Below are 25,203 nucleotides of genomic sequence, written 5' to 3'. Positions count from 1 at the left end.
CAGAATTCAATATTCAGGAAACTTTATTGGTGTGACAATCTGTATCATCACCTACAATAGTGTACCAGAAACCTATATTCACCATTCAAGAAACTTTATTGGCGTGACAATGCGCACAAGCCGCAGCAGCAAGGACCTCGAAGGTTCAGGACACACTGCAGACAAGTTTACGTTAAAGTGGGGGGAAGAAGAAGTGTGCGGCGCATTTTACCTCAACGAGCGCTACTAAGCAAGCCTGCAGGGGGAGGAGCAACGCGTTCCCGCCTCCCTCGCGAGCAAGAAAGGGCGGACGCAGCCAATGGAGGAGGCGGAGACGGCCCGGCGCCCCCCAATCCGAGGTGGGCTTACAGGCGGCTGAGGGGAGAAGCCGGAAGCGGCGGCTGAGGGGCCGCGGCCGGTCGGTTGGGCAGAGGGCGAGCGCGCGAGGGAGCCTCGCCGGCGCCGTCCTCGAAGCATGGGCGCGCGCTGAGCCCTCCCCCCCCCCCCCCGACCATGCTGTCCGAGCAGTCCCAGAAGTGGTTCCCCACGCACGTGCAGGTGACGGTGCTGGAAGCGCGCGCGCTGGCGCCCAAGGGCAAGAGCGGCGCCAACGACGCCTACGCGCTCATCCAGCTGGGCAAGGAGAAGTACTCGACGTCGGTGGCGGAGAAGAGCCTGAGCCCCGTCTGGATGGAGGAGGCGTCCTTCGAGCTGCCCGGCCTGCTGGTGCGGGGCGCGGCGAATAAGTACCTGCTGCAGCTCGTCGTCATGCACCGCTCGCTGGTCGGCCTCGACCGCTTCCTGGGCCAGGTGGCCGTCAGCCTCAACGACGTCTTCGAGGACAAAGAGCGCCGCAAGACCGAGTAAGGGCCCCTTCACCCCCCTCACAACCACCCCACCCCCGAAAAGCTCAGAGGCCTCCTCAAAGTCGGCTTTTCAGGACAGCCGTGCATGCATACTCATGGGGGAAATCCTGAAAACCCCACTGGATTGCGGCAATTCCGATCCTCCAGAGCCAGCTCAGGTTTTCAGGATAGCCACAATGAATATGCATGGAGGCAGTGCATGCAAATCTATCTCGTACATATTCATTGGGGAAATCCTGAAAACCCCACTGGATTGCGGCCCTGGTCTAGGGCAGGGATAGGCAATTCCGATCCTCCAGAGCCAGCTCAGGTTTTCAGGATAGCCACAATGAATATGCATGGAGGCAGTGCATGCAAATCTATCTCGTACATATTCATTGGGGAAATCCTGAAAACCCCACTGGATTGCGGCCCTAGTCTAGGGCAGGGGTAGGCAATTCCAATCCTCGACAGCCAGAGCCAGGTCAGGTTTTCAGGATATCCACAATAAATATTCATGGAGGCAGTGCATGCAAAATCCATCTCATACATATTCATTGTGGCTATCCTGAAAACCTGACCCGGCTCTGGAGGACCGGAATTGCCTACCACTGGTCTAGGGCATGGGTTCCCAACCCTGTCCTGATGGACCACCGGCCAGTCAGGTTTTCAGAGCCCTAATGAATATGCATGAGAGAGATCTGCACATAATGGAGGTGACAGGCATACAAATCTGTTCCATGCATATTCATTAGGGCTATTCCAAAAACCCGACTGGCCTGGTGGTCCTGCAGGACAGGGTTGGGAACCACTGGTCTAGGGCACGACCCTCCTTGTCAGTCAGGTTTTCAGCATCTTCACATTGAATTTGCATAAACTTCATTTCCATATGCGGCCTCCATTCTATGCAATTAACTTTCATGCATATTCATTGTGGAGATCTTGAAAACCTGAATGACCAAATGGCTTCAGCGCAGTAAACTATTACCACAGATCACATTAACGTGCATTTAAATACATGTGGGCATCCCTCCTGCCATTTTCTAAGGGGGGGGGAGGGGAGGGGGCATCCCTCTTCCTTAACTGTATAAGCCTCAAACACTTGATTTTAAAGTGTTTGAGGCTTGTGGAGATGAGGATGGAGCTTGCAGAATGGGGCAGGGACAGGAAAAGAACTCGCCTGGAAAATGAGTTCCCACAGGGATGTGGAAAAATTTGTCTCCGTGTCATTCTCTAGGAGGAAGTTCCAGGGTTGGGGTCCTAGGTGGTAACTAAAAGTTGTTTTATGAGAAATTGTGAGGTGAGGAGGTGGCTGCTGAAAGAATGGAGAGAGTGGCCATATGGAATCAGAGTGTTGTGAATATAGGTAGGTGCAGGTGGGAGATGGCCTATGAAAATTAGCATAAGAATTTTGAACTTGATGCAGGAAGCCAGTGTTCTGAGTGTAAAATCAAGGATTGCTGGTTTAATCTGGGATTAGCAAAGAATGAGATTAATACTACATCTAAAATTATGAAGCCATCTTTCTGAGAGTGTTTTCAGATTGTTGCTATCATGGCAAGTTGCAGACTGTCTTATTTGTGATGCCAAGGGTGCCTTTTGGTCTCATTCAGCAGACTGACAGTAAGCTTAAGGTATTCTGCAGTTCTGCCTTCTGTAAGGTAAGAAGAGCTACTGAACCTGTGTCAGTTTGCTTGCTGTGAGTTGGGAGAATGATGCCCTTGCAGACAGGATGCGAGCTGCTTTCTGGTTATCTCACACATCGTATGCAGCTGCTTAGCCAGTGATGGTTTGTGGTTTGCATTCTCTGGATCAAGGAACAGAGGGGCACACAAGGTGTATATGGGATATTTGCATAGTGATATGTATGAAGGTTCCCCCTCCCCATTACCTGTTTTAAAATGCAAATATGTGCTAAGCTTTCTGATAACCCTCATTTGTAGCTCTTTGGCCTGGAGGGGACTCGCAGGTCAGCTGTTTAGTGTGACTGTAATCAGTAATGACCCCCAAAATATTGCCAGAGTAAAAAGGCAAGAAAGCATGTGTGATCTCTCATGTGAATGGATTGCTAGGAGTGCTTGTGCTCTTGGCTCTCTCCCAGTGAGCTAGCTTAGAAAGCTTTCCACCTTGAAGTTTTCACTGTTTCTTTTGGCTTGGAAGTGTTTAATTCTAGCAAACTCTTCTTACCCAAATGTTGCTCAGTGTTCTAAGTGTAATAATAGGCACTTATTTGCTATATATACTGTATAGTCTTTGCTTACTATTTGGACTTTCATGATGTCACTTGCTTTTCTTTTTAGCTGTGAGCCTGCCTCTTTTGGCTCCTCCCTCTAGCCTCATTCTCACTCTGTGCTTGGCAGCCGTTTGATACTAGCGACGTCTGGCTTACGTTTCTTGCTAGCGCTGGTTCCCGAAGAAGGCACTTTGCTCCTGAAACCAGTGCTTGGTTACCATAAAACAAGTAACTTCAAACATTTGGACGCTAACCTGATTTTCATTGTATTTGAGAAGCTAAGTTTTTTGCATTATTTTTACCTGTGGAGGGAACTAAGACTGTTCTTGATTCTTCTACCGATTAAATTGTGGATATATTTCCCTTTTATTCTTTGCTCCATATTGATAATTTTTGTGGGTTTTTTTTTTTTCACTATTTTAGTGTTTTTTCGCTGTATGGTAGCACACCCTGTGAGCCCTATGATGGTGTACGATAGTTAAATGAGCTTTTTAGCTCTTTTTTTCTGCCTAAGTTCAAGCATTTGAACCGCAGATCCTGCTGGCTCTTTAGCTTACTTTCTCACACTGAGGGCCTACATCACTTATTATATTGATTAGTATTTTTTGTTTCTTTTGTGGAGCTTTGTTTGCCTGCTTATTCTTGTTTCTTTTAAGTACCATAGTGCAGCATTTTTTCAGATACAGTATATGTTTTCGATTCAGTGTGTGGTGGTGGCAGCCAGAAAACCCAAACAAACAAAATGTTAGGAATTGAATAAAACCAAACAATATCATGGTGCCTCTATTTTTCTTCATGGTGAGACCTCACCTTGAGTATTGTGTGCAGTTCTGGTTGCTGCATCTCAGAAAAGATACAGTGGAGCTGGAGAAAGATGGCAAAAAAGATTAAGGGGATGGAAGGACTCCTGCTTGCTGTGGCCATGCTATCTTCAGCTGTTATAGAGACAGATAGAAGGGGTGGGAAGTGTGGGAGGGCCATTCCTTCATCCCTTCCAGTGGTCATCTGGTCAGTTTGGGCACCTTTTTGGCCCTTATTTGTTTTTTTAAACAGGTCTAATCCCAAATGTCCAAATTTTGCGTGGACGTTTTATAAAAAGTTTGGTTTATTGCTGTAAAACATCCAATTCGCCCCCTTGACATTTAGATGCACTGCAGAAAAAAGCTCAGCAAAACATCTAGAAAGTCAGTTTTAAAAGTGGTGATTTGGATGTTTTGGTGAGAAAAATGTCCAAGTGCCACTTTATGCTGTGTTTTGGACGTCTTTCTGTTTTGAAAATGAGCCCCATAATATACATTAATATATATTAAAACAGTGTCTCTCAACTTCTTCAAGCCAAGAATCTCCTAAGTCTAACAAATATCAACCAAGTACCTCTACCCAAGCTCTGCCCCAGATCTGCCCAAGCTCCGCCTCTGACCCCACCCCCATAATAGTACTAATTGTAATGCAATTTCTTCCATTCATTTTTCATATACACACAATATAATCTTATTAATACATAATGGTAACCACAAAACTAAAAACACAAAGCACACTGTATGCAGAGAAAATGTTAATTATTTATATTTGGGGGGTCAAGGCAGATGACTTTAAAATATACAGTGTCACCACTAACAACTATAGATAAATATAGTGCAAAATATAGACAGCAGATATACATTTTCAAAAGTGACACATTTCGATCACTAAATAGAAAATAAAATCATCTTTGTTATCTGGTGATTTCATGAGTCTCTGGTTGTACTTCCTTCTGACTGTGCATCCGATATTTCTTTCTTTCTGCCTCCTGCACATTTCCTCTCCTCCAGATCTCATTCACTTCCCCAACCAACATCTATCTCTCCATGAATCCAACTTTTCTTCCTCTCTCTTCCACCCCTATTGGCAACACGTACATGTCTCACTGTCCATCTGTCTTTCTCTCATTCCCTCGCTGCAAAGGAAGTAAGAGAGAGAGAGAGATCCAGGGTGCATCTCTCCCACCCCTCTACTGCCACATCCAATATTTCTCCCTCTCTCATCCCCCAGATCCTGTGCAGCATTTTTCACCTCTGCCCTCCAGTCCCATGCCCATTTTTCCTTCTATCACCCCTCTCCAGCACCATGCTACATCTCTCCCTCCCATCACTATGTCCAACATTCCTCCCCCTTGCATCCCCTTCAATCTGCCCTCCACCACCATATCCAACATTTCTCCCTCTCATCCTTCTCTTCCCCATGCATCTCTACCTCAATCTTCTCTCTCTCTCTATGCCCAACAATTTTCCTCTTTCTTCCTTTCCTCATGTGCACCATCTCTTTCCTTCTCACTCGCACACTCATGCCCAACAATTCTCCCAAGTTAGTGCTTCCTTCCTATCTCCTTTCTGTGTCCTGAGTTCGTGTGCCCCTCCCAGCCTTTGTCCCAAATTTTCTTTGTCCCATGATCATGTCCCCTTTCTCCCTTAGTTGCTACAACACACTCACTCCCTTCAAGGCCATCCAACTTGGCTGCTCCTTCCTGCCTTCAGCCACGCAGCCCTGAATGAGGTAACGGATCTCCTAACTCGGAAGGCTTCTTTCTGATGTCAGCTCTGACTTCAGAGGGAAGCCTTTTTGGGTCAGCGGAGGGGGGAATGCAGGAAGGAGGGCATGGGATCCCTGGTGGGGGGGGGGCAGGAAGGAGGGCATGGGATCCCTGACGGTTGCGATTGAGGAAGGAAGCGGGAGACCCACGCAGTGCCGCATACTCCCAAGGGTACGTGTACTGCGTTTTGAGAGAAACACTGTACTAAAATATACATAAAAAATGAATAAAACTCTAACAAGTCTTTCACTCTCTGGTTCTTCAACTTAATCCTCTTCAATTCTTAATATGATAGTTATTAAAACTTCAATACAAAAAGAAAAATATTAATATATTTTTTTGCTTTTTCTGAATAATGGTTGAGACTGTTAATGGCATTAAAATTGAAAGGGGTCCTTTTAGTAAGGTGCGCTAAATGCTGACACCAATAGGGATAAAATGGGCATCTTGGCATTTATTTATTTAAAAATTTATATACTGCATATAAACTATGAGGTTTACACATTACATACATATTATCCTGTGCTCTCTACGATCATTTCAAATGTAACATTGGCGCTTGCTAAATTGGTAAGCCTTAGAAAAAGGACCCCAAATAAATCTCAGCTCTGGTTTAAGTGGATATCATGGGCAGTAGGAAAAAAAGTGGCTTGTTCAAGGTCACAGTGGCAATCGGTGGAGGTTATCTGAATGCTGCTGCCTCTGCCTACTAGGCCAGTCCTCCTTGAATCATACTTCCAGGAATACTTTGCACTCTCTTGCACTACCCTTTAGTTTATTTGGAGACCTCCAAGAGCAGGGTAAGGATCAAATGGTTCTTAAGTTTTAATCTGCTGTGGAGCATGGAAATACAGTTAAAGAACAAAAAACAAACAAAGTCGGTGATAAGGACACAGGAGCATTTATTTTTAGACTCTTTCTTTCTTGGTTCAAAGCAATTTACACCTAATATGTCTTGTGTCTAGCACTGAAAGTTCTTTTTTCTGCTGTGAGAAAGACTCGACGACGATTTTAGTCTTGGAAGAAAGTCTGTTTTAACATGGCTTATGTTTCTGCTTGGAGTAGTGCAGGTTATATGGCAGAGTCTTGTCCCCTAGCTTGCAAGCTATATCCAGAATAAGTAGGAAATAAAGCAAAGTTGCTTATCCACCGTTGGATTACAGATTGTAGATTACAGGATAAATCAGACTTGAGTTGATGTCATAGTTGGGTTGGAGTGGCCTGGGAACCTGGGCAGCTCTGAGCAAGTCACTTAACTCTACATTGCCCCAAGTACAAAATACAGTATGGGCTTGTAAACCGCCTTGATTGAAATCACAGAAAGGTGGTAGATATATCAGATCCCATCTCCTTTCATCTGATGGTGCTGACAGGGAGGTCATTCAGAGCATGTTTGTGATTCCCATGTGCACGGCTGCCTCTTCACTTCTTCAGTCTTTTACATCTCAAGTGTCAACATCTGGGATGGCAGAAGTTTGAGTGTCTGATTTTGACCTACTGTGTTGCTGCTAAAATGGGGATGTGGCCACATAAAGTTTGGTAATGCTGTTGTAAAATGCATGGGTTATTAACTAGTTGGGTGGGAGGTGGCGTAAATGGAGTTTCTCAGTGTTGAACAGGACCAAGGACTGATCCCCGTGGCACAATTGCTTAAGTGATATTGCAAAACAGGTCTTTCGATAAGTTTTTTTTCCTTTTTTTGTGTATAATACTAAAATCTGCATAAGCATTAGACACCCTAGAAGATGTGGAATACTTGTGGAGGTATTTAGTAGTGCTGCCCGATTTAGGAAAAAAAATTTTGATTCGATTCAGCCTACTGAATTGGTTTTTTGATTTGATTTTCCTGCCCAATTGGGTATTTTTTTCAAACATCTTGGTGGGTTTATTTTATAGCTTCTTCACCCCCTTTGCCTTCTCCTAACCACACTGGCGCTGTGGTGTAAACAAAAAAGACTTTGCCTCTCTCTGTTAAATCCTAGCTCACGTTTGCGGTCTAACACCAGCTCTGGCAGGATACACGTTTCAAATCTGACACATTGTAATTCCAAATTGGAAAATAAAATTAGTTTTTCTACCTTTTGTTATCTGGTCATTATTCAAATCTTGTTTGTCCCATGCTCTGGTTGTCTTCTGATAACTTGCTTGCCAGGGTCTCCTTCTTTCTCTGTTCTAACCATCCATCTGCCATTTCTGTCCTCCCCTTCTGTTTCCTTTTCCTCCTCCGGAGGTTTGGCATCTTTCTTTTTTTTCGTCTCCATCCACAGATCCACCTTTTCTTAACTACCCTTTCATCCAGCATCTTACCCTCCTTCCCCACCACCCCAGGGTCCACCATCTCTCCATTTATTTTCCCAACTACCCTCCTATCCAGTATCTCTATCCCCCCTCCACACCATTCCTTGTGTCTAACTTCTCTCCCTTTTTGTTCCTTCCCTCCCTAAATCCCATTGTCCATCATCTCTCTCTCCTCTATTTTTAGACCCATTATTTCTTCCCCCCCCAAAGTCTGGTATATGCACATCTCTTTGAACCCCCCTTCCCTCCCTCCGTGTACTTCTACACCAGGGCCCATCTCCCCTGAAGGGGTGTCTCCCCCGAAGGTCTGTACCCCCATCCCTGAAGGCCTGTTCTCCCCCTTGAAGGCCTACTTGTCCTCCCTGAAGGCTTATGCCACCATCCCTAGCCTGTCCCCCCCCCTTAAAGGCCTGTTTCCCCTTGAAGGCCTCCGCCCCCCCCAAGGCCTATCCCCCCCATGCCTGCTTGTCCCCCCATAGGCCTATGCTACCATCCCTGGCCTCTCCCCCCCTTAAAGGCCTGTTCCCCCCTTGAAGGCTTGCACCCCCCCAAGGCCTGTCCCACCTCCCGAAGGACTGCCCCCCCAGGCCTGCCTGTTCCCCCTGTAGGCCTATGCCACCATCCCTGGCCTATTCCCCCCTTAAAGGCCTGTTCCCCCCCCAAGGCCTGTCCCACCCCCTGAAGGACTGCCCCCCCCAGGCCTGCCTGTCCCCCCTGTAGGCCTTTGCCACCATCCCTGGCCTCTCCCCCCCCCCCCCTGTTAAAGGCCTGTTTCCCGTTAAAGGCCTGTTCACCACTTGAAGGCCTGCACACACCCCAGGCCTGTCCCACGCCCTGAAGGACTGCCCCCCTGAAGGATTGCCCCCCCCCCCTGAAGGACCCCCCCCCCCGGAAGGCCTCCGTGTTCCCCCTGGCCTTCCCGAACCGTTTACCTTACAGCATCAGCCGAAGATCGCGGCCACTGCCGTGCTTTGAGCTGTTTCCTATGCTGACGTCAGAGGAGGGGCAGGACCGCAGCAGAGGAAACAGCTCAAAGCACTGCAGTGCAAAGAGCTGTAGCCGTGATCCCTTTTGATTGGTGCTGTTTTTAATTATTCCTTTTTAAGATGTTGCGTCTATGTATTACTGAGCTTTTTTTAAAATAAAAAAACAACTGTTAATTCATATACCACTTTGTGGCTAGAATTGGTAAAGGTGGATTCACACACGTTTTTAATAAACTGAACATAACCATGGCTACTCTATGCAGATTATTAACTTGTCTTGGAAGCATGATAAGAATAGCTTTACTGGGTCAGACCAATGGTCCATCAAGCCCAGTAACCCGTTCTCACGGTGGCCAATCCAGGTCCCTAGTACCTGGCCAAAACCCAAGGAGTAGTAGCAATATTCCATTATCTCAGAATAAGCAAGATTCTGGAACCCCAAAGAGTAGCAACAGTCCATGCAGAATCCCCAAATAGGAGCAACATTCTATTCTACCGATCCAGGACAAGCAGTGGTTTCCCCCATGTCTCTCTCAATAACGGACTATGGACTTTTCCTCCAGGAAATTGTCTAAACCTTTCTTAAAAACAGCTATGCTATCCAATCTAAGAAAGGTCTGGACAATATAGTTTGCGTTGCTGCTGTGCATCCTGGCATCAGCGCTTTCCAAATTTGGCCTGCCGGAGTTTCATGTGATTGAGCAAACACACAAACCTCCTGTCTCAGTTCTTATGTCACTGTTCTGGGCATGTTGACAATCTGACGCGGTTTGGTTTGCCACTGCTTTTTCCAGTTTCCCTGTGGTCATTTGGTCTTCTGGCTTAATCAGCAGCAGGGCTGGGGCTCACTGGGAAGAAGTACCAAACAAATCCTATTTTTATCATTTTTTTTAAAGCAATTCTCTCCTCTCCTATATCTGGACAGCAGCAAGTGTGCTAAACCAATTTTCATTTCTGTATCTCTAATGTGTATGTGTAGTGGTGAGCCACAATAAATTCTCGATTCATTTTAGTTTTCGTACAGCTCAGAAAAGCAGAATTTTTTCAGTGCCCGGAGCTCTTTGATATTGGAACCTAGTGATTCTTGCAGGAACTTCTCTGCTATTAAAAGCACCCTTTTCTTTTTTTTTTTTCTCTTCAGGAAAGCAAGCGGTGCTTCCTCATGGAGTTCTGTGGCATACATTCTCTTGGGACGGGGAGCATTAAATACGGTATCACTTTACTAGGAGAGCTGTGACCTCTTGAGTCCCCTGCTCTGTGCTCTGCGTTCAGAGGCATCCTGTGGTTCTGCGCTGTGAGTTGACTTCATACAGAGGTTTGCTGAGTTCAGAAAATGACGGATGAATGAATCCTGTTATTGGGGTGGATAATTTATATTATCCACTTTGTCCACCTGTTGTCATATCATCTTCTAAGATGTTTTTGCCAAGACCCCAAGCTTTCATCTTCGCTCTAGCTTTTTTTTTTCTTCTTTTGTCTGTTCCTGTTTGAGAATTGATAACTCATTAGTTTTCTTAGCAGTTCATGTAATTTGCTAGCTTAGACATTTATGTACTTCATTTAAAGACTTTCCCACTTTTTATTATATTATGTTGTATATACTGTATGTGTGAGTCTCTTGTTTTTCCAATTTAGAAATTGCTATGGGAAGGACATTCTGGTGGTATGATTTTTTTTTTCTCCTCTTCGGCACATTGCTAAATTAGTTTTCATTAGAAGCTCCTTCTCCACCTACGGTTCTTTTTGTCCCTTTAGTTCGTCACCCACTGAACTCCAATAAATGCACTTAAACATCATGGTTTGTTGTCTCCTCGTTCTGTGAGATTTGCTGGTAATGAGGTTTGTATTATCAAAAAGGAAAAGCAGCTTGACTCTCTCTTTAATTCTACTGCTCCACATCTTGAGCTTTCCATAGGGACTCTTCCTAGTCATTCTGGTCCTTGTCTTGCCAAATCACAGCAAAAAGAATGACCAAGTTTCCAAATTTATTCAAATCTTACTATCCTGCTCCAAGTGCCAAAACCTTCTGGGCAGCTTACAATCCAAAATCCTAATTACCGTAAGTACTCGAATATAAGTCGAGACCCCCCTTTTCTCCCCCCAAAAAGAGGAAAAATGGTTGACTCTAATATATGTCGGGCGGCTTAATATTCAAGTGCCCTGCCCTGTCAGGCTCTGCATCCAGCTCCCTTTCTGCCAGGCACTGCACCCAGCACTCTTCCTTCCCTCCCCTGTCAGGCATTGCACCCAGCCCCCTTCCTTCCCTCCCCCGTCAGACTCTGCAACCTCCCTACCTTCCAAGCTCAGCAGCCAGCCGCCCTACCTGTCCTAGTCTCAGGCTCATACCTCTACTGGTGATCGTTGGTGGAGGTGCAGCGAGCAGGAACGAACTTTCCAAATTCCTTCCCCTTTGTTAACTGGCTGCCTGTGAGTGTCTTCGGCCGCTGATAAGAAGCACGAGCAGATGTGCGATTTTATGCTGCTGCTCAGTGCTGAGTGGCTTCTTCAATGTTCCTGAGGTGTAGTAATGGGACCTGCAGTAAAATAATGCACTGGTAACTCTTCTGTAAATTTATACGTGAAACAATGGATTCAGTGATTTGCTCATGGTTAAGTTGGTTAGCTGTTGATTGCTATTCTGAGAAAAGATGAAGAAGACCTGACGCTTTGGAGTGGCTTTGTGGTTAGATCAGATGCCTCGGCATCCCGAGGTTGTGAGTTTGAATCTCACTATGGCTCCTTATGACTTGACGCTTCATTGCCCCATATAAATGCTTTGATTGTGTAAACCACACAGAAAAAGCGGTATATCAAGTCCTATCCCCCCCTTCACTTGCTATTTTCATCTGAATACTACAAAGAGACCTGAACAAACTGAGTGAGTGGGCAGAAAAATGGCAGATGAGCTTCAGTGTAGAGAAATGTAAAGTCTTGCACAAAGGGAAAGGGAACCCAATGTATAACTATACGATGGGAGGGATGGTACTGGTGGAAGGCAACCTAGAAAAATACTTGGGGGTATTGGTGGATAAAACAATGAAGCTGGGGCACAATGCGCAGCGGCCTCAAAGAAGGCGAACAGGATGTTGGGCATTATCAAAAAGGGTATCACTACCAGAATGAAGGAAGTTATCCTGCCACTGTATCGGGCGATGGTGTGCCCGCATCTGGAGTACTGCGTCCAGTACTGGTTGCCGTTCCTAAAGAAGGATATGGCGATGCTCGAGAGGGTCCAGAAAAGAGCAACAAGGATGATAAAGGGCATGGAAAACCTTTCATATGCTGAAAGGCTAGAGAAGCTGGGGCTTTTTTCCCTGGAAAAGCAGAAACTTAGAGGGGACATGATAGAGACTTATAAGATCATGAAAGGCATAGAGAAGGTGGGGAGGGACAGATTCTTCAGACTAGCGGGGACAACAAAAACAAGAGGGCATTCAGAACAATTGAAAGGAGACAGATTCAGAACGAATGCTAGGAGGTTCTTCTTCACTCAGAGGGTGGTAGACACCTGGAATGCGCTTCCAGAAGGGATGATAGGACATAGTACGATATTGGGCTTCAAAAAGGGATTGGATGATTTCCTGAAGGAGAAGGGGATTGAAGGGTATAGATAGAGGGTTACTATACAAGATAATAAATGATTAGGGAATAAGAGGTTTTAGATAAAGGATCACTTACAGGTCTTGGACCTGGGGGGCTGCCGCGGGAGCGGACTGCTGGGCATGATGGACCCTGGTCTGACCGGCAGAGGCAATGCTTATGTTCTTTTACAAAGGCGCGCTAGGGTCTTAACGCGTGGAATAGCATGTGCTAAATTGGCATTTGCGCTAGCCGCTACCGCCTCCTTTTGAGCAGGCGGTAGATTTTTGGCTAGCGCGCGCTAATCCGGTGCATGCGTTAAAAACGCTAGCGCACCTTTGTAAAAGGAGCCCTAAGTGAATGTCTGAAAGTAGCAACATTGCATTTTACCATTTCCCCAACAAAGATTCTAGGGCATCAACTTTTGAGCAGTTTGCTCGCATTTCAAAAGGGCTGTGATTACTGAGAGTTTTGAGACCCTCTGTGGATCGAAAGTGATATAATAAGATGGCTGATTTAGTTATATACTCCCCTCCCCCTTCGACTGCAGAAACAGTTTAGCCTCAAAAGCTTTTCTAATGCTCCAGATATTGTCAACTGCCTTTGCCGTGCTGGGTGTTTCTCGGCGTTCTTGCTGCTGCTCTTGTTTTGAGCTGAAGGTTCCTGAAGCTCAGTTGAACCAACTACTTTTTGGGTGATTTCGTTTTCAGTTGCAGCTTCCTAGCTTTAATCATCTAGGCCTTTTGTCTGGGAGTCCTGATGTTCAACGGAGCTCCTATTGAGATACGTTCATTTGATTTATTCTTTATGGCTGTCTTGCTAACTGTGCTAGCGCAGCATCGTGAGTGTACACTTTTTTGTTAATTATTAAGTGTGATTACACTTTATTTTCACTGATTCACATTGCACCCATGAAAACTCTATGATGGTGTGGTTTGCTGGGCTTTTGCCCGTACACGGGTTGAAGAATTGAACGTTAATTCGTTTATCCGACTTATCAATCCACACTGAGGTCTTCTCACACAAATTTATTTAAAATTTATCATACCTCTCGTTACTGTGCTCCTCAGTTTGTCAGACATTGACACTTTTAGAACTTTTTTTTTGTTCCAGTTTATGCTGAGGTTCTATACAGATTTGGGTTTTGTTAACCCAGATATTATCAGCCGCACCACTCCATGTGACTTACTTTAATCACTCTGTGGAAGGTTTTTCTATTACATTTTTCCCAAAGTATGCCATTATTGTAGCATTAACTGGGGGGCAGGAGGGGGGGAAGAGCACCTAGGAAGGTTGGAGATGCCTTTGGCAAAAAGCTACTTTTTTGGATCGGGAAATGGTTGTTGAGTCTGTTGATGTTGCAAAGAGCACAATCTATATTCTTATGTCGGTGGAAAAATCGAAGAAAATCTCATCACTGAACAAATGCCAGTGGCCCATGAGTTCTAAAACACCTGGTCAGAAAGGCATTTCAGAAAACAATTGCATTTGTTGACTTGCTAGCACTGAATGCGGGGACAAAATAAGATGAGATTCTTGTCCCTGGGGCCCTAGTTGTAGCACTAGATAGAGTGAAAACAGACCTGATGCTGGCTTTATTTTTGAGCTGGGATGAGAAACAGAACGTGTTCCATCTGATGCTTCACCTCTAGAGCGTGTGTAAATATTAAAGGGCCATTCTCTTTAAATATCGCCGTGAAGCAAAATACTCATTTACGTATCTGGAGAAAGGACTTGGCCTGCTTGAGATTCAAGTGTCTGTCTCGGGCTCTTGGAAATTGGTTTAAGCTGTTTATTTCAAAGCAGAGTGAGGCACCGGACACAGCACAGTTTGTCCATGGGTATGTCTGACGTGTTGGCTTATCTTGCACAAGTTGAGCAACTATTCTCCACTTTTAATCAACTCCTTTCTCATTCCTCCTCTATGTTATATAGCTTCTCTTTCTGTATTGTTATACACCATTCTTTGTTTTAGGTATGCCTTGCTTCAGGTGATATGTTTTGTCCCAGGATCTGTCTTTGAGGTGTCAAGGAAAGGGGGAGAGGAGGAGGAAGCAAGGACATTGGAGGAAAGATTGATTCGTATCTCAGCCCACAAACCTGTCTTCCAGCAAATCATCCCATCCACCTTTTATTTACTTACTCATTCATCTTCCTCTGAATTCACAGGTTGATTCTCAAAACCTGCTGGCAGTAAGGCCAGTAGTGCTGAAACCTATTTATTAAAAAAATATTTATATCCTGCATATCCCAAAATCTCTGCAAGGTTACATAAAAACATTCACATTGCATAAGCAAATGAAGTTGTTTGAGCATTCCACAACTGAGGACTTGCCACAAAAAATACTCGAGAGCGCACTGAAACCTTGTAAATTTGTCGTAATGATGGTATGTCTAATAGTTGCTTAGACTGAGCGCAAAGCATGAAGGGGCATGTGAGGTATAATTGAACCAGACGTAACAGAAGGCAGCTCTTGACGTAACACCCTGTAAACCAGAACCACAGTCTTAAATTGGAAGCCAATGCAAGTCAACCAATAATGGAGAGGCATATTCTCTTCGTGATGTACCCCCAGTCACACATGCCACAGCATTCTGGGCCACCTACAATGACTTCTGAAGTAATCCACATTTTAATTGGCGTGGCATGCTCAGAGGGCTTTACTTCAGGACACAACATACAAGCCAGTGTTGACCATAAATTGTATTTAAATGTAGTCAAATGTATGTTAATTATATTGGTTGCTTGCTTGCTTAGAGGACAATGCACAAGCTAATCCTGCTTGTACCACTGGAAAAATCATGCTAACTCTGGGCTTGCAGTGAGGGGTTTGAAGAGTGGATTTCTTTTGATTTCCAGTTTTTAACATCTGCTGGTTTTGATTTCTTTTGGAAGTAGAGGAAGCCCTCAAACCTGTAAATGCTGATACTAAAAGAGAAATGTACTTGAGTCTGAGCGAACCCGAACCTGAAAGCACACGTTGGTGCTTGTTTTCTGTGCTTAAATATACACTTCTCTCTCCAAATTCACAGGGGTTAAGGGCAGAGCCGGCCTGGGAATATGGAAATATCGCAAATAACTTTAGGGCTGACTCTGACCTACCTCCTGGAACTCTCCACACTTTACATGTGGTCTAGCGGTGAAGCGGGGCAGGAGTGTTCTTTCCATGCTCCTGCCCCGTGCAGAGCTATGAACAAAAATGGCTGCCATGAGTTCCCACTGTAGTCTCATGAGACCACGAGAACTCAAGAACAGCCATTTTTGTTCACAACTCTGCATGGGGCAGGAGTGTAAGAAGATCGTTCCTGCCCTGCTTAACCGCTAGACCACCAGTTAAGTGTGGAGAGGTCTGGGAGGCAGGGGTGGGTCAGGTTTAGAAACTCAAGAATAACCAAAGTTGAGAGTCCTAAACATGCAAATTTGAAGGGAGAAGTGTAAGCGTTCCAAGTTAAAAAAAAAAAATTGAAAAGCTTATATTTGAAGGCACAGAAGAGCGATGCCGATGTGTGCTTTGTGGTTGAGTTTCTGTAGTGTACGCTTACAAGAGCTAGGGGGAAACTCTTCTGTGCATATGCCAAACGCATTCCTCTCCTTTGCTTTCACTTTTACAGTGTGCATATAATTTGAAAATCATTTCCTTTGAGTTTTCTGTGCTGTTCCAGTGGTATGGGGTGTATGCTGTTGGCTTTACCGTGAGAGTTCTGAGAATTTTCTTTTTCTCTTTTTTTCTTTACACTTGTTCTATAATTATTGGCGTTCCTTTCCTTTTTAAGTGATGTACACCACACTGATTTTGTAACAGAGTGGTATATAAATAAACATAAATAATTGGCCTGTCACTGAGCTCTTCTATCACTCATTGAACCCCACCCTCACTTGAAATCTCCCGTTTACGTGCTAACTCAGCCCTCCTGCCTCTTAGAACTCTCCTTTTCATGCGATCACTGACTTAGCCCCTCCTGTGGCACTCACCCTCTCATCCAGTCACTTACTCATTCTCTCTCCTTCCACTTTCTCAAAGCCCCACACTGATCACATCCTTATCTGCTCAACCCCCTTGCCTGCTCATACCTCCACTTACTCATTCATTGTCACCCACCTCCATCCCACTACTCTTAAACCACTCATCTCTTGTTTACAACCTCCTCCTACCAATGTTGCAACATTCACGTTCAACCCACTCCTATATTATCTCTTATTACTTGTCGTGAATGTTCCAGATTATCTTGAGAGTATGTTTGCCAGCTGAGGTGGGAGTGAGGCACAGGGGCCAATCAGGAGTTATGTAATCATATTGTGTTGATTTATTCAGAGTAGTGAAGACACAAGGGATTGCGAAGATCTGCAACGTGACATAATCAAGCTTGAGAAATGGGCATCGACATAGCAAATGAGGTTCAACGTGCGTAAGTGTAAAGTGATGCATGTCGGTAACAAAAATCTCATGCATGAATACAGGATGTCTGGGGCGGTACTTGGAGAGACCTCCCAGGAAAGAGACTTGGGAGTTCTGATTGACAAGGTCGATGAAGCTGTCTGTGCAATGTGCGGTGCCGGCGGCGAAAAGGGCGAACAGAATGCTAGGAATGATTAAGAAGAGGATCATGAACAGATCGGGGAAGGTTATCATGCTGCTGTACCTAGCCATGGTGCACCCTAACCTGGAGTACTGCGTTCAGCACTGGTCGCCATACATGAAAGGATACGGTACTACTCAAAAGGGTCCAGAGAAGAGCGACTAAAATGGTTAAGGGGCTGGAGGAGTTGCCGTACAGTGAGAGATTGGAGAAACTGGGCCTCTTCTCCCCTTGAAAAGAGGAGACTGAAAGGGAACATGGTCAAAAAATTCAAAATACTGAAGGGAATAGACTTATCAGATAAAGACAGATTGTTCACCCTCTCCAAGGTAGGGAGAACGAGAGGGCACTTTCTAAAGTTGAAAGGGGAAAGATTCTGTACAAACATAAGGAAGTTCTTCTTCACCCAGAGAGTGGTAGAAAACTGGGATGTTCTTCTGGAGTCTGCTATAGGGGAAAACACTCTCCAGGGATTCAAGACAAAGTTGGACAAGTTTCTGCTAAACTGGAATGTACACAGGTGAGACTGGACTCATTTAGAGCACTGGTCTTTGAGCTGGGTCGCCACATGAGCGGACTGCTGGGCACGATGGACCACTGGTCTGACCCAGCAGCGGCAATTCTTAAGTTCATATGTTCTCTAAAATGAGTCTGAGTCCCTTCAAGCAGATGATAATATTTAGCACATTTAGTGAATAGGAGACAGCAGAAGAAAAGCCAGCTGCTTAGACGTAACTCCTTTCAGTACAGGCAGTCCCCGGTTTAAGAATGTCCAACTTATTTTGGACTTGTACTTATGAACCGGTTTCCTGCTTCTCCCTTCCTGTGCCAATGCTCCTCTCTTCTCCCTTCCGTGTTCCAGTGCACCCCATGTCCTCCTTTTCACTTGCCTCCCTCTCACAGCTGTTACCTCCTGTGGCTGGTTCCCTCCTCCCTGCTGTACTTCTCTTCTCAAAGCCATGGTTCTTACACATGTCCCGCAGCTGACTTGGAAGCCTTCCCTTCCTGTCCTAATGTTCCCCTCTTCTCCCTTCCATGTCCCAAAGTGTCCCTCGTCGTCCTTCTCACTTGTCTCCCTCCTGCGGGTGTTACCTCTAGCTTGCTTCCTGCCGTACTGCTCTTCTTAAAGCCATGATAGCTAGTCCTGCATGTAGCCTGCAGCTGACCCAGAAGCTTTCCCAGCAGAGAGGGTAGGCTATGGGCCGCGTGCAGAACCTGTGGTTGTGGCTATGAGAAGAATGGCAGGGAGGTGGAAGCGTGCCAGAGGAGGTAACACCCACAGGAGGCAAGCAAGTCAGGAGGAGGAAGAGGGGCACATTGGGACACAGAAGGGAGGAAACTTCAAACAAAGGAGGGGGTATGAACTTAGGATACAGAGTGGATATTATGGAGTCATTTATCTTTGAAATTTCAGCAAACTATTCATTTCTATAATTGAAGAAGGAACTTGGCCTGTTTGAGATTCAAGTGTTTGTCTTTGGACTATGGACTGAAGAAGAGTGAGCATACCATAATAAAATCTCCTTAGCAAGAGAGCATACTCGCATGTTTCTGTCCATTAAAGTTGGCCAACGATTGAAACCACTAGTTTTGTGGGTTGACATTGCAGTTTTAGTGGTTGCCTGTTTGGGTCTTTGCTTTGTACGTACTAGCCGTGGTTTGCCTCTCTCTTGGCACTTGAGGTCTCCAGTTAGGCAAATCCAGCAGGTAGCACATCTTGTTCTGCAGTACTGATGTGTGCGTTATTGTCGACCTTTTATCATTTGTTTGCTCTCCTTGTAAGATCTGTGTATGTTGGATCAATTCTGTTTACCTGCGCAGGTGACCCTCCTGCTGTTTACCAGCCGTTGATGCTATCACCTAGCCCCTAATCTATTCTTTACCTTTCTCAGCCTCTTTTATAATGGCATTCAAGCTGCCCTTTGACATAAGTGAGGAGGAGGAGGTTACGAAGAATGAGTCAGTACACTGCGCAAGAACCTTTATGTACTTGGGGTTGGAGCAAGCAATGTTGTGAAAGCATTGTAAGCTCTTTTGAGCAGGGACTGTCTCTTCTCTGTTTTGATGTATAGCTACTGGTGGACAGGATATCAAAGGAGTTCTGGCTTGTTCCTCATCTAGAGGTGTTCCAGAATGGGGCCACTCTTTTAGAGAGTTGCTTTTGATCTGAAAGTCAGCTGGGACTAAAGCTCAACTTAACTCGAGATAACCTGGTATACCTAAATGTAACTCACCTTGAGCTACTGAATAAATTTAAAAAAAAAACTCCCTACAACATTTTTAACTGCACTCCTAACCAAAGAGCAAGTTCTGGGAGTACATTTTGGGCTGATTTGGGGTCGATTTTCAAAGGTCATTTAAGTTTGTACTTTCCCTTTAAATACTGTCCAGGAAAAATGCAAGCAGAGATTTCCATCTGCTTTTTCTGACACATGCTTCTAAGTAAATACAGGTAAAAGTTTGTGCAAACATTTAACCCACCTATAAGATGGATGCTTTTCCAAAAACCTCTGCACCAGTCAAGGTGAATGGCTTTGAAATTATCTTGATAGGCCTTCTCATTCTAGTCCTTGGGGCACACCGTCCCTTTGGGTTTTTTGGATATCCACAGTGAATATGCATGAGAGAAATTGGCATGCATGTCCTTGTATGCCATTCTCTCTCATGCATATTCACTGCAGATATCCAAAAGCCTGATGGTGTGCCCCAAGGTCTGGGTTGAGAAACATGACAGCAGATAAAGGCCAATGGCCCATCCACAGCAACCACTATTTCCTTAGCAACAGCAGCAGATGAATCCAGAGACCATTGGGATAGCACACATCTACCAGCAGGCGGAGATAGAGAAACTGGCACGCCTCCTGCATCTCCAGTATTCTCCCAGCAGGTGATGGTCGCTATTCCACTAGCTCCTGGAATCTGGCTGTGACTGGGCCTTTAGTTCTCCTGTTGAGGCTTTCTCTTCAGTGAGTTGGCTAATCTAGTTCTCCTGTTGAGATCTTCTCTTCAGTGAGACAGGGGTGTCCGGCTAAACGGTGCCGGCTTTAGAGGTTACACTTCCCCCCCCTTGTCCCTGCCTCCCCCTCCCTCCGATGATAGAGGGTCTGCCTTAGTCCCTATTTTTTCTTCTTTCCCTTTCAAAAAAAAAGGGACTCCACAGCTGCATTTTTGCCCTGCTAGTGCTGAGCAGCCGGTGTTTCCCGGCATCTGCCGGCACTGTTCAGTAGGTTGTGAGTACTGTATGTGTTTCATGCTACTTGTCTTTGAACTTTGTGGTTGTGTGAGAGCTGCGGGTTCTTGACTATGGCAGTTTTGTTGTGCGGTGGAAATTTGGTTTTGTATGGGGTTGCTTCGGTGAAGGGTCTACCACTCGATTGCAGGAGCCACTGCCTTCCCGCGCATAAGTAAGGAGCGCTTCTTTTCATGCCCTGGTGCTAGTGCTGCGGAGTTGGTAGTTTCTGGGGCGTAGTTTTCTTGGCGCTGCCGCGGCCCGTGGGGAGGTGCAAATTTGTGGCTCACGGTGTGGCCTCAGTTTATGAGGAAGGCTCCGGGTGTGTTATGCAGTGCCTGGACTGGAGCCGGGTCTTTCTGGAGCATGAGTGGCGCGTGCTTGTTCTCCACTGCTGTTGAGAGCCGAGCGCCTTTCATACTTTCCTCCCCGAGGTGTATTTTGCAATGTGTATTGAAAAATGTGTAGGCTGTGGCTGAAAGGTGTTTTATATATATATATATATATATATATATATATACAGTATATATATATAAATATATACAGTGGAACCTTGGTTTACGAGCATAATTCATTCCAGAAGCATGCTCGTAAATCAAGTTACTCGTATATCAAAGCGAGTTTCCCCATAGGAATAAATGGAAACTCACTTTGATTCGTTCCACCAACCCCCCCCCCCCCACCCGAGGCTACCGGCGCTGCTCCATCACCCCCTCTTCCCTGCTTTAACCAGCATCGCACACCCCGAACCGGCATCGCAACCCCCCCCCCCATGAACACCGCATCGCACCCCCGTGCTGAAAGCGGCATCCACCCGCCCTTCCTCTCAAACACGCTCCTTACCCCTTCTGCTGGTTGTGAGAGTGAAAGCAAGCTCCCGCCTCTTGCCTGGGCCGGGCCTCGAGCATCTGCGCATGTTCAAGGCCTTCTGGCTCTCGAGAGAACCCCATTCACTTACCCCCCAATCAAAAAAGTAAAACGGAAAAAACTATACGACGGCCTACTAGCCACTCAAGCAGCAAAAATAGATAACCAAATCTCCAACCTATTGATAACAACCCCAGACTACAAGATGTTCAGAAAGGAAACAAAAACTATATTCTTCAAGAAATCCCTTAATAAAGCTTAATTCCACGAATACCCCTTCTTATCATCCCCTCCCCAACCCCTGATCCTTCTTATCCCTCTCTTGGAAACAATCTCTGATCTAACTTTGTAACCCTTCTTCCATAACTCTTTTTGTAATCCGCTTTGAACTGAAAGGTAATGGCAGAATTGAAATCTGTAATGTAATGTAATTACGGCCTAGCTTTTGAGAAGTCATGGCTGACGTGTAAGGGTTATGCAAAGCAGGTTGTTTCTTCTCTTCTCCAGGTGATGCAGACTTCTTCACCTGTGGTTTATGCTTCCGTTTGGAGGCTTTTCCTTTCTTGGGTACTTCTCAACATTGGCACTGTTCCTGAGTTCTCTGCTTTATATTCTTTCTTTTTTGGCACAAGCGTATTGCCAAGGGCTTCGCGTTCAATTCCCTTCTGCTTCAAGTGGCTATATTAGCTTGTTACAAGGGCTTGGTATCTCGCTCTTCACTTACTTTTCGGCTTCATGTGGTTCAGTTCCTAAAGAGAGTACAGTATCTTCGTACACCTCTTAAGGAGTCCTGTTCAGAGTGCAGTCTTCAGGTGCTTCTTTGCTGTTTCCAGTTGGCTTCGTTTCAACCTTTTCTTTTGAGACTCTAAAAGGCGGTGCCGTTGAACAAGGTGTTTCTTGTGGCCATGGCTTCTGTTCGAGTTGCAGGCCTTGTACGGCGGGGATTCTTATTTCTGATTTACAAATTCTGGGGTGCCAGTTAGGACAATACCATTATTTCTTTCTAAGGTGGTGTCATCCTTTCTTTTATGACGCTCTCACTTTTCCTTCCTTCTTCCTGGGAGGCGGAATGGGGCGGCGAGCTTTTCATCTCTGCATTTTTGGAAAAAAATAAAAAGTGCATAGCATTCTCCGCACTCTGTAGGTTTATAACGCCTTTTAGTCATTTAGATCACCTCTTTTTCAAGGGATGCAACAGACGTATGGCAGCGTCCATAGCCTCCATCGCTCGACGGGTCCAGGAGGGCATTCTTTACGCTTCCTTGGCGGCAGAACTTTTTATGACCATTCAGCCAGAGCACTGGCAGCTTCTTGGACATAGTCCGCAGGTTTTTTCCTTGAAGGAGTTTTGTCATGCGGCTACTTGGTCTTCCAAGCTTACTTTATCTCGGCTTTACCGGTTGGATATGGGAGCGCATGCGGAGGCAGCGTTTGGTGCTTCGGTTGTTGCGGAGGTGGCGAATGCTTTCCACCCAGTTTGTGGATTGCTTTGCTACATCCCATTGGTCTCTGGATTGCTTTGCTACATCCCATTGGTCTCTGGATTCATCTGCTGCTGTTGCTAAGGAAGGAAAAATTATGTTCTTACCTGTTAATTTTCTTTCCTTTAGACACAGCAGATGAATCCAGAGCCCCACCCTTTCTAGATTTTGGCTGTCGGTTTTTTCTTTTGCAACATTCGGCGTCAGTTGTTATTGCTAGTTGTCTTCGGTATTATTGCCTTTTGATATTTGTTATGGGAAAGAAGCTCAGGTGTCAGCTTCAGGCATAGGCATACAAGGACTCTCCCTTGCATCCATGGTCAGTGGCAGGAGAGGACTCCAAAGACAAATTTGGCACCAAAACCAGAGCTTAAATCTTTGGGGGTATACCTTCTGCCACCAGGAACACCCCTTCAGAAAATCAATGTACCACATTGGCTTCCAATTGGGTCTAATTACAGAAACTACCAGAAGCCTTTAAATGAGCCCCTGACAGCTACTGAAACCAGAATGTCTGTGAGTCCCTTTGAATTCCCCCTGAGCCCCCAGGGAGAAAAACGAGAGGTCGCAAAGTACAGCGCAGAAGTCCTAGTAGTTGCAGGTAACTGAAAAGTACAGCACTAATAATGTTCTCTTGCAAACTGTCAGCCAAAAGAAGGATGCCAGCTTTCACTGGATAAATGAGTGATGGATTTAAGGAACAGCCAAGAGCAAAATACATACAGAAATAACTATATTTTCTCTTGCTGTTCCACAAGTTAACAAGTAAAATGTATCAATTTTACTCAATTACGAATATAGTATTTGGTAAATTTTGGGACAGTTGTCCTAATTATTTTCTTTAGTTTTTTTTCTTTTTTTAAAAAAATTGGAACACTTTTCTCTTATTTGAGTGGGCTAGATGGATTTGCCTTAAAGATACAAATGTATAATTTTATTTTGATTGTGGCATATTCCTTACTTTCTCCCTCTTTTACGAATGCATAGCGTTGATTATCCCAGGAAAAGCAGGCAGCATATTCTTGACTGATGGGTGATGGCACCGACGGAGCCCCGGTACGAACAATTTTAGAGTGATTGCGCTCTAAGAACTTGGAAAGTTCTAGCAGGCCGCACCGCGCACGCGCGAGTGCCTTCCCGCCCGACGGAGGCGCGCGGTCCCCAGTTTCTTAGTTTCCGCGGAGCTAAAAAGACGCACTTTCAACGGCTGTTGAAAACTTTTTTCTCATTCGCCTTCCCGCTCGCGTAAACCTTTTCGGAATTTGTATTTCCCTTTTTTCTTTTCTTTTTTTTATAATATTAAAAAAAAATTCTCTTTTTTTTTCCCTCTCTTTTTCGGGTTTACCCCGGCGGGGCCTGCTGCCACCATCGAGGCCTCGGCCTTCGATTTGGCAGAAGCCGTTTTCACGTTCATGCCCCCCCAACCCGGTTTTAAGAAGTGCCAGCGGTGCGCAAGGCCCATTTCCCTCACTGACCCGCACAACTGGTGCTTACAGTGCCTGGGTCCTGACCATCGGGCGTCCACCTGCACCCGCTGTGCCACTCTAAAAAAGAGAACGTTAAAAAACCGCCAGATCCAACAGCAACTTTTATTTGGTACCGAGATGTCGGATTCGGCGGCACCGGTCCTGACTTCGGCCCCGACGCAGTCGGCACCTACCTCATTGACGCCGCGCGACACCGTGCCGGCGTCGCATCCCTCAGGTAAGCCGGCTAAGAAGCCTTCCCCGCTGGAGCGTCCTCCGGTCTCAGTGGCAGCGAGCCCAATCCTGCCGACCTCGAGGCGCCCACGGAAGCGCTGCGCTCCGATTGAGGTTAGCCCTTCGACCTCGGGTTCCTCTTCGGAGTGTAGAGCGGCACCAAAGGTACCGCAGAAGAAAAAAGCGGTACCGGTGCCTTCGCTGGACGAGCGAATTGCCGCCGTCCTGCAAGTACAGCTCAAAGAGCAATTGCAGCAGCTCCTGCCTGCTCTTCTGACACCGAGCCTTCCAGTCCCGGTCCGGTCTGAGCTACCGGTACCGGCAGTGGAACAGCCTCTTTTATCGGCATCCACTTTGTCGGTACCGGTACAAACAGCTTCCTCGGTATCCATGCCAGTTTTAGCTCCGGAACCGAGGTCTTTACGCCAGGCGGTGCAAACTTCGGCACCGGCACACCCGATGACATCTCCCGGTACCGTTTCTCAGAGGTCTGGTAAGTCGACTCACAAAACTCGACACCTAGAACCCTCCACACCGGAGTCACGGGACCGTAGCTTTCAAGTGAGGGACCCTGATCTGTGGGGTGATTCAGAGGAGCCTTTCCTCTCTGAGGGAGAGTGTTCGTCAGGGGACGAGGATCCTTCTGGTTTAGATCCATCCTCCAAACCTGATGCAACTTCTTTCACCTCTTTTCTCAAAGAGATGTGCGACTCTCTCTCTATTCCCTTGGAGGCTGAATCCAAAAAGGGAAGGCACTCGCGCGTGCGTGGTGCGGCCTGCTAGAACTTTCCAAGTTCTTAGAGTGCAATCACTCTAAAATTGTCCGTACAGGGGCTCCGTCGGTGCCGTCACCCATCAG

At 45.9% G+C, this 25,203-nt stretch overlaps 1 protein-coding gene across 3 annotated transcripts in view; it reads left to right on the top strand.

The window, feature by feature from the left end:
• The first annotated feature begins 259 nt into the window (after nucleotides 1-259).
• Nucleotides 260-25,203, top strand: part of RAB11FIP2 (RAB11 family interacting protein 2) — a 146,190-nt gene continuing 121,246 nt past the window's right edge. The window contains exon 1 of one of the 3 annotated variants that reach the window (XM_033941012.1): nucleotides 260-842. In XM_033941012.1, the coding sequence (XP_033796903.1) occupies nucleotides 493-842 (350 nt within the window). In that variant the 5' untranslated portion in view covers nucleotides 260-492. The remainder of the gene's footprint in view (nucleotides 843-25,203) is intronic. The other 2 variants (XM_033941013.1, XM_033941011.1) reach the window with 2 other exon arrangements.

This window comes from Geotrypetes seraphini, chromosome 4, assembly GCF_902459505.1.
Source record: "Geotrypetes seraphini chromosome 4, aGeoSer1.1, whole genome shotgun sequence".
Taxonomy (NCBI): domain Eukaryota; kingdom Metazoa; phylum Chordata; class Amphibia; order Gymnophiona; family Dermophiidae; genus Geotrypetes; species Geotrypetes seraphini.
Note: the sequence above shows the minus strand (reverse complement) of the source record. Positions and strands in the feature narration are given on the sequence as shown.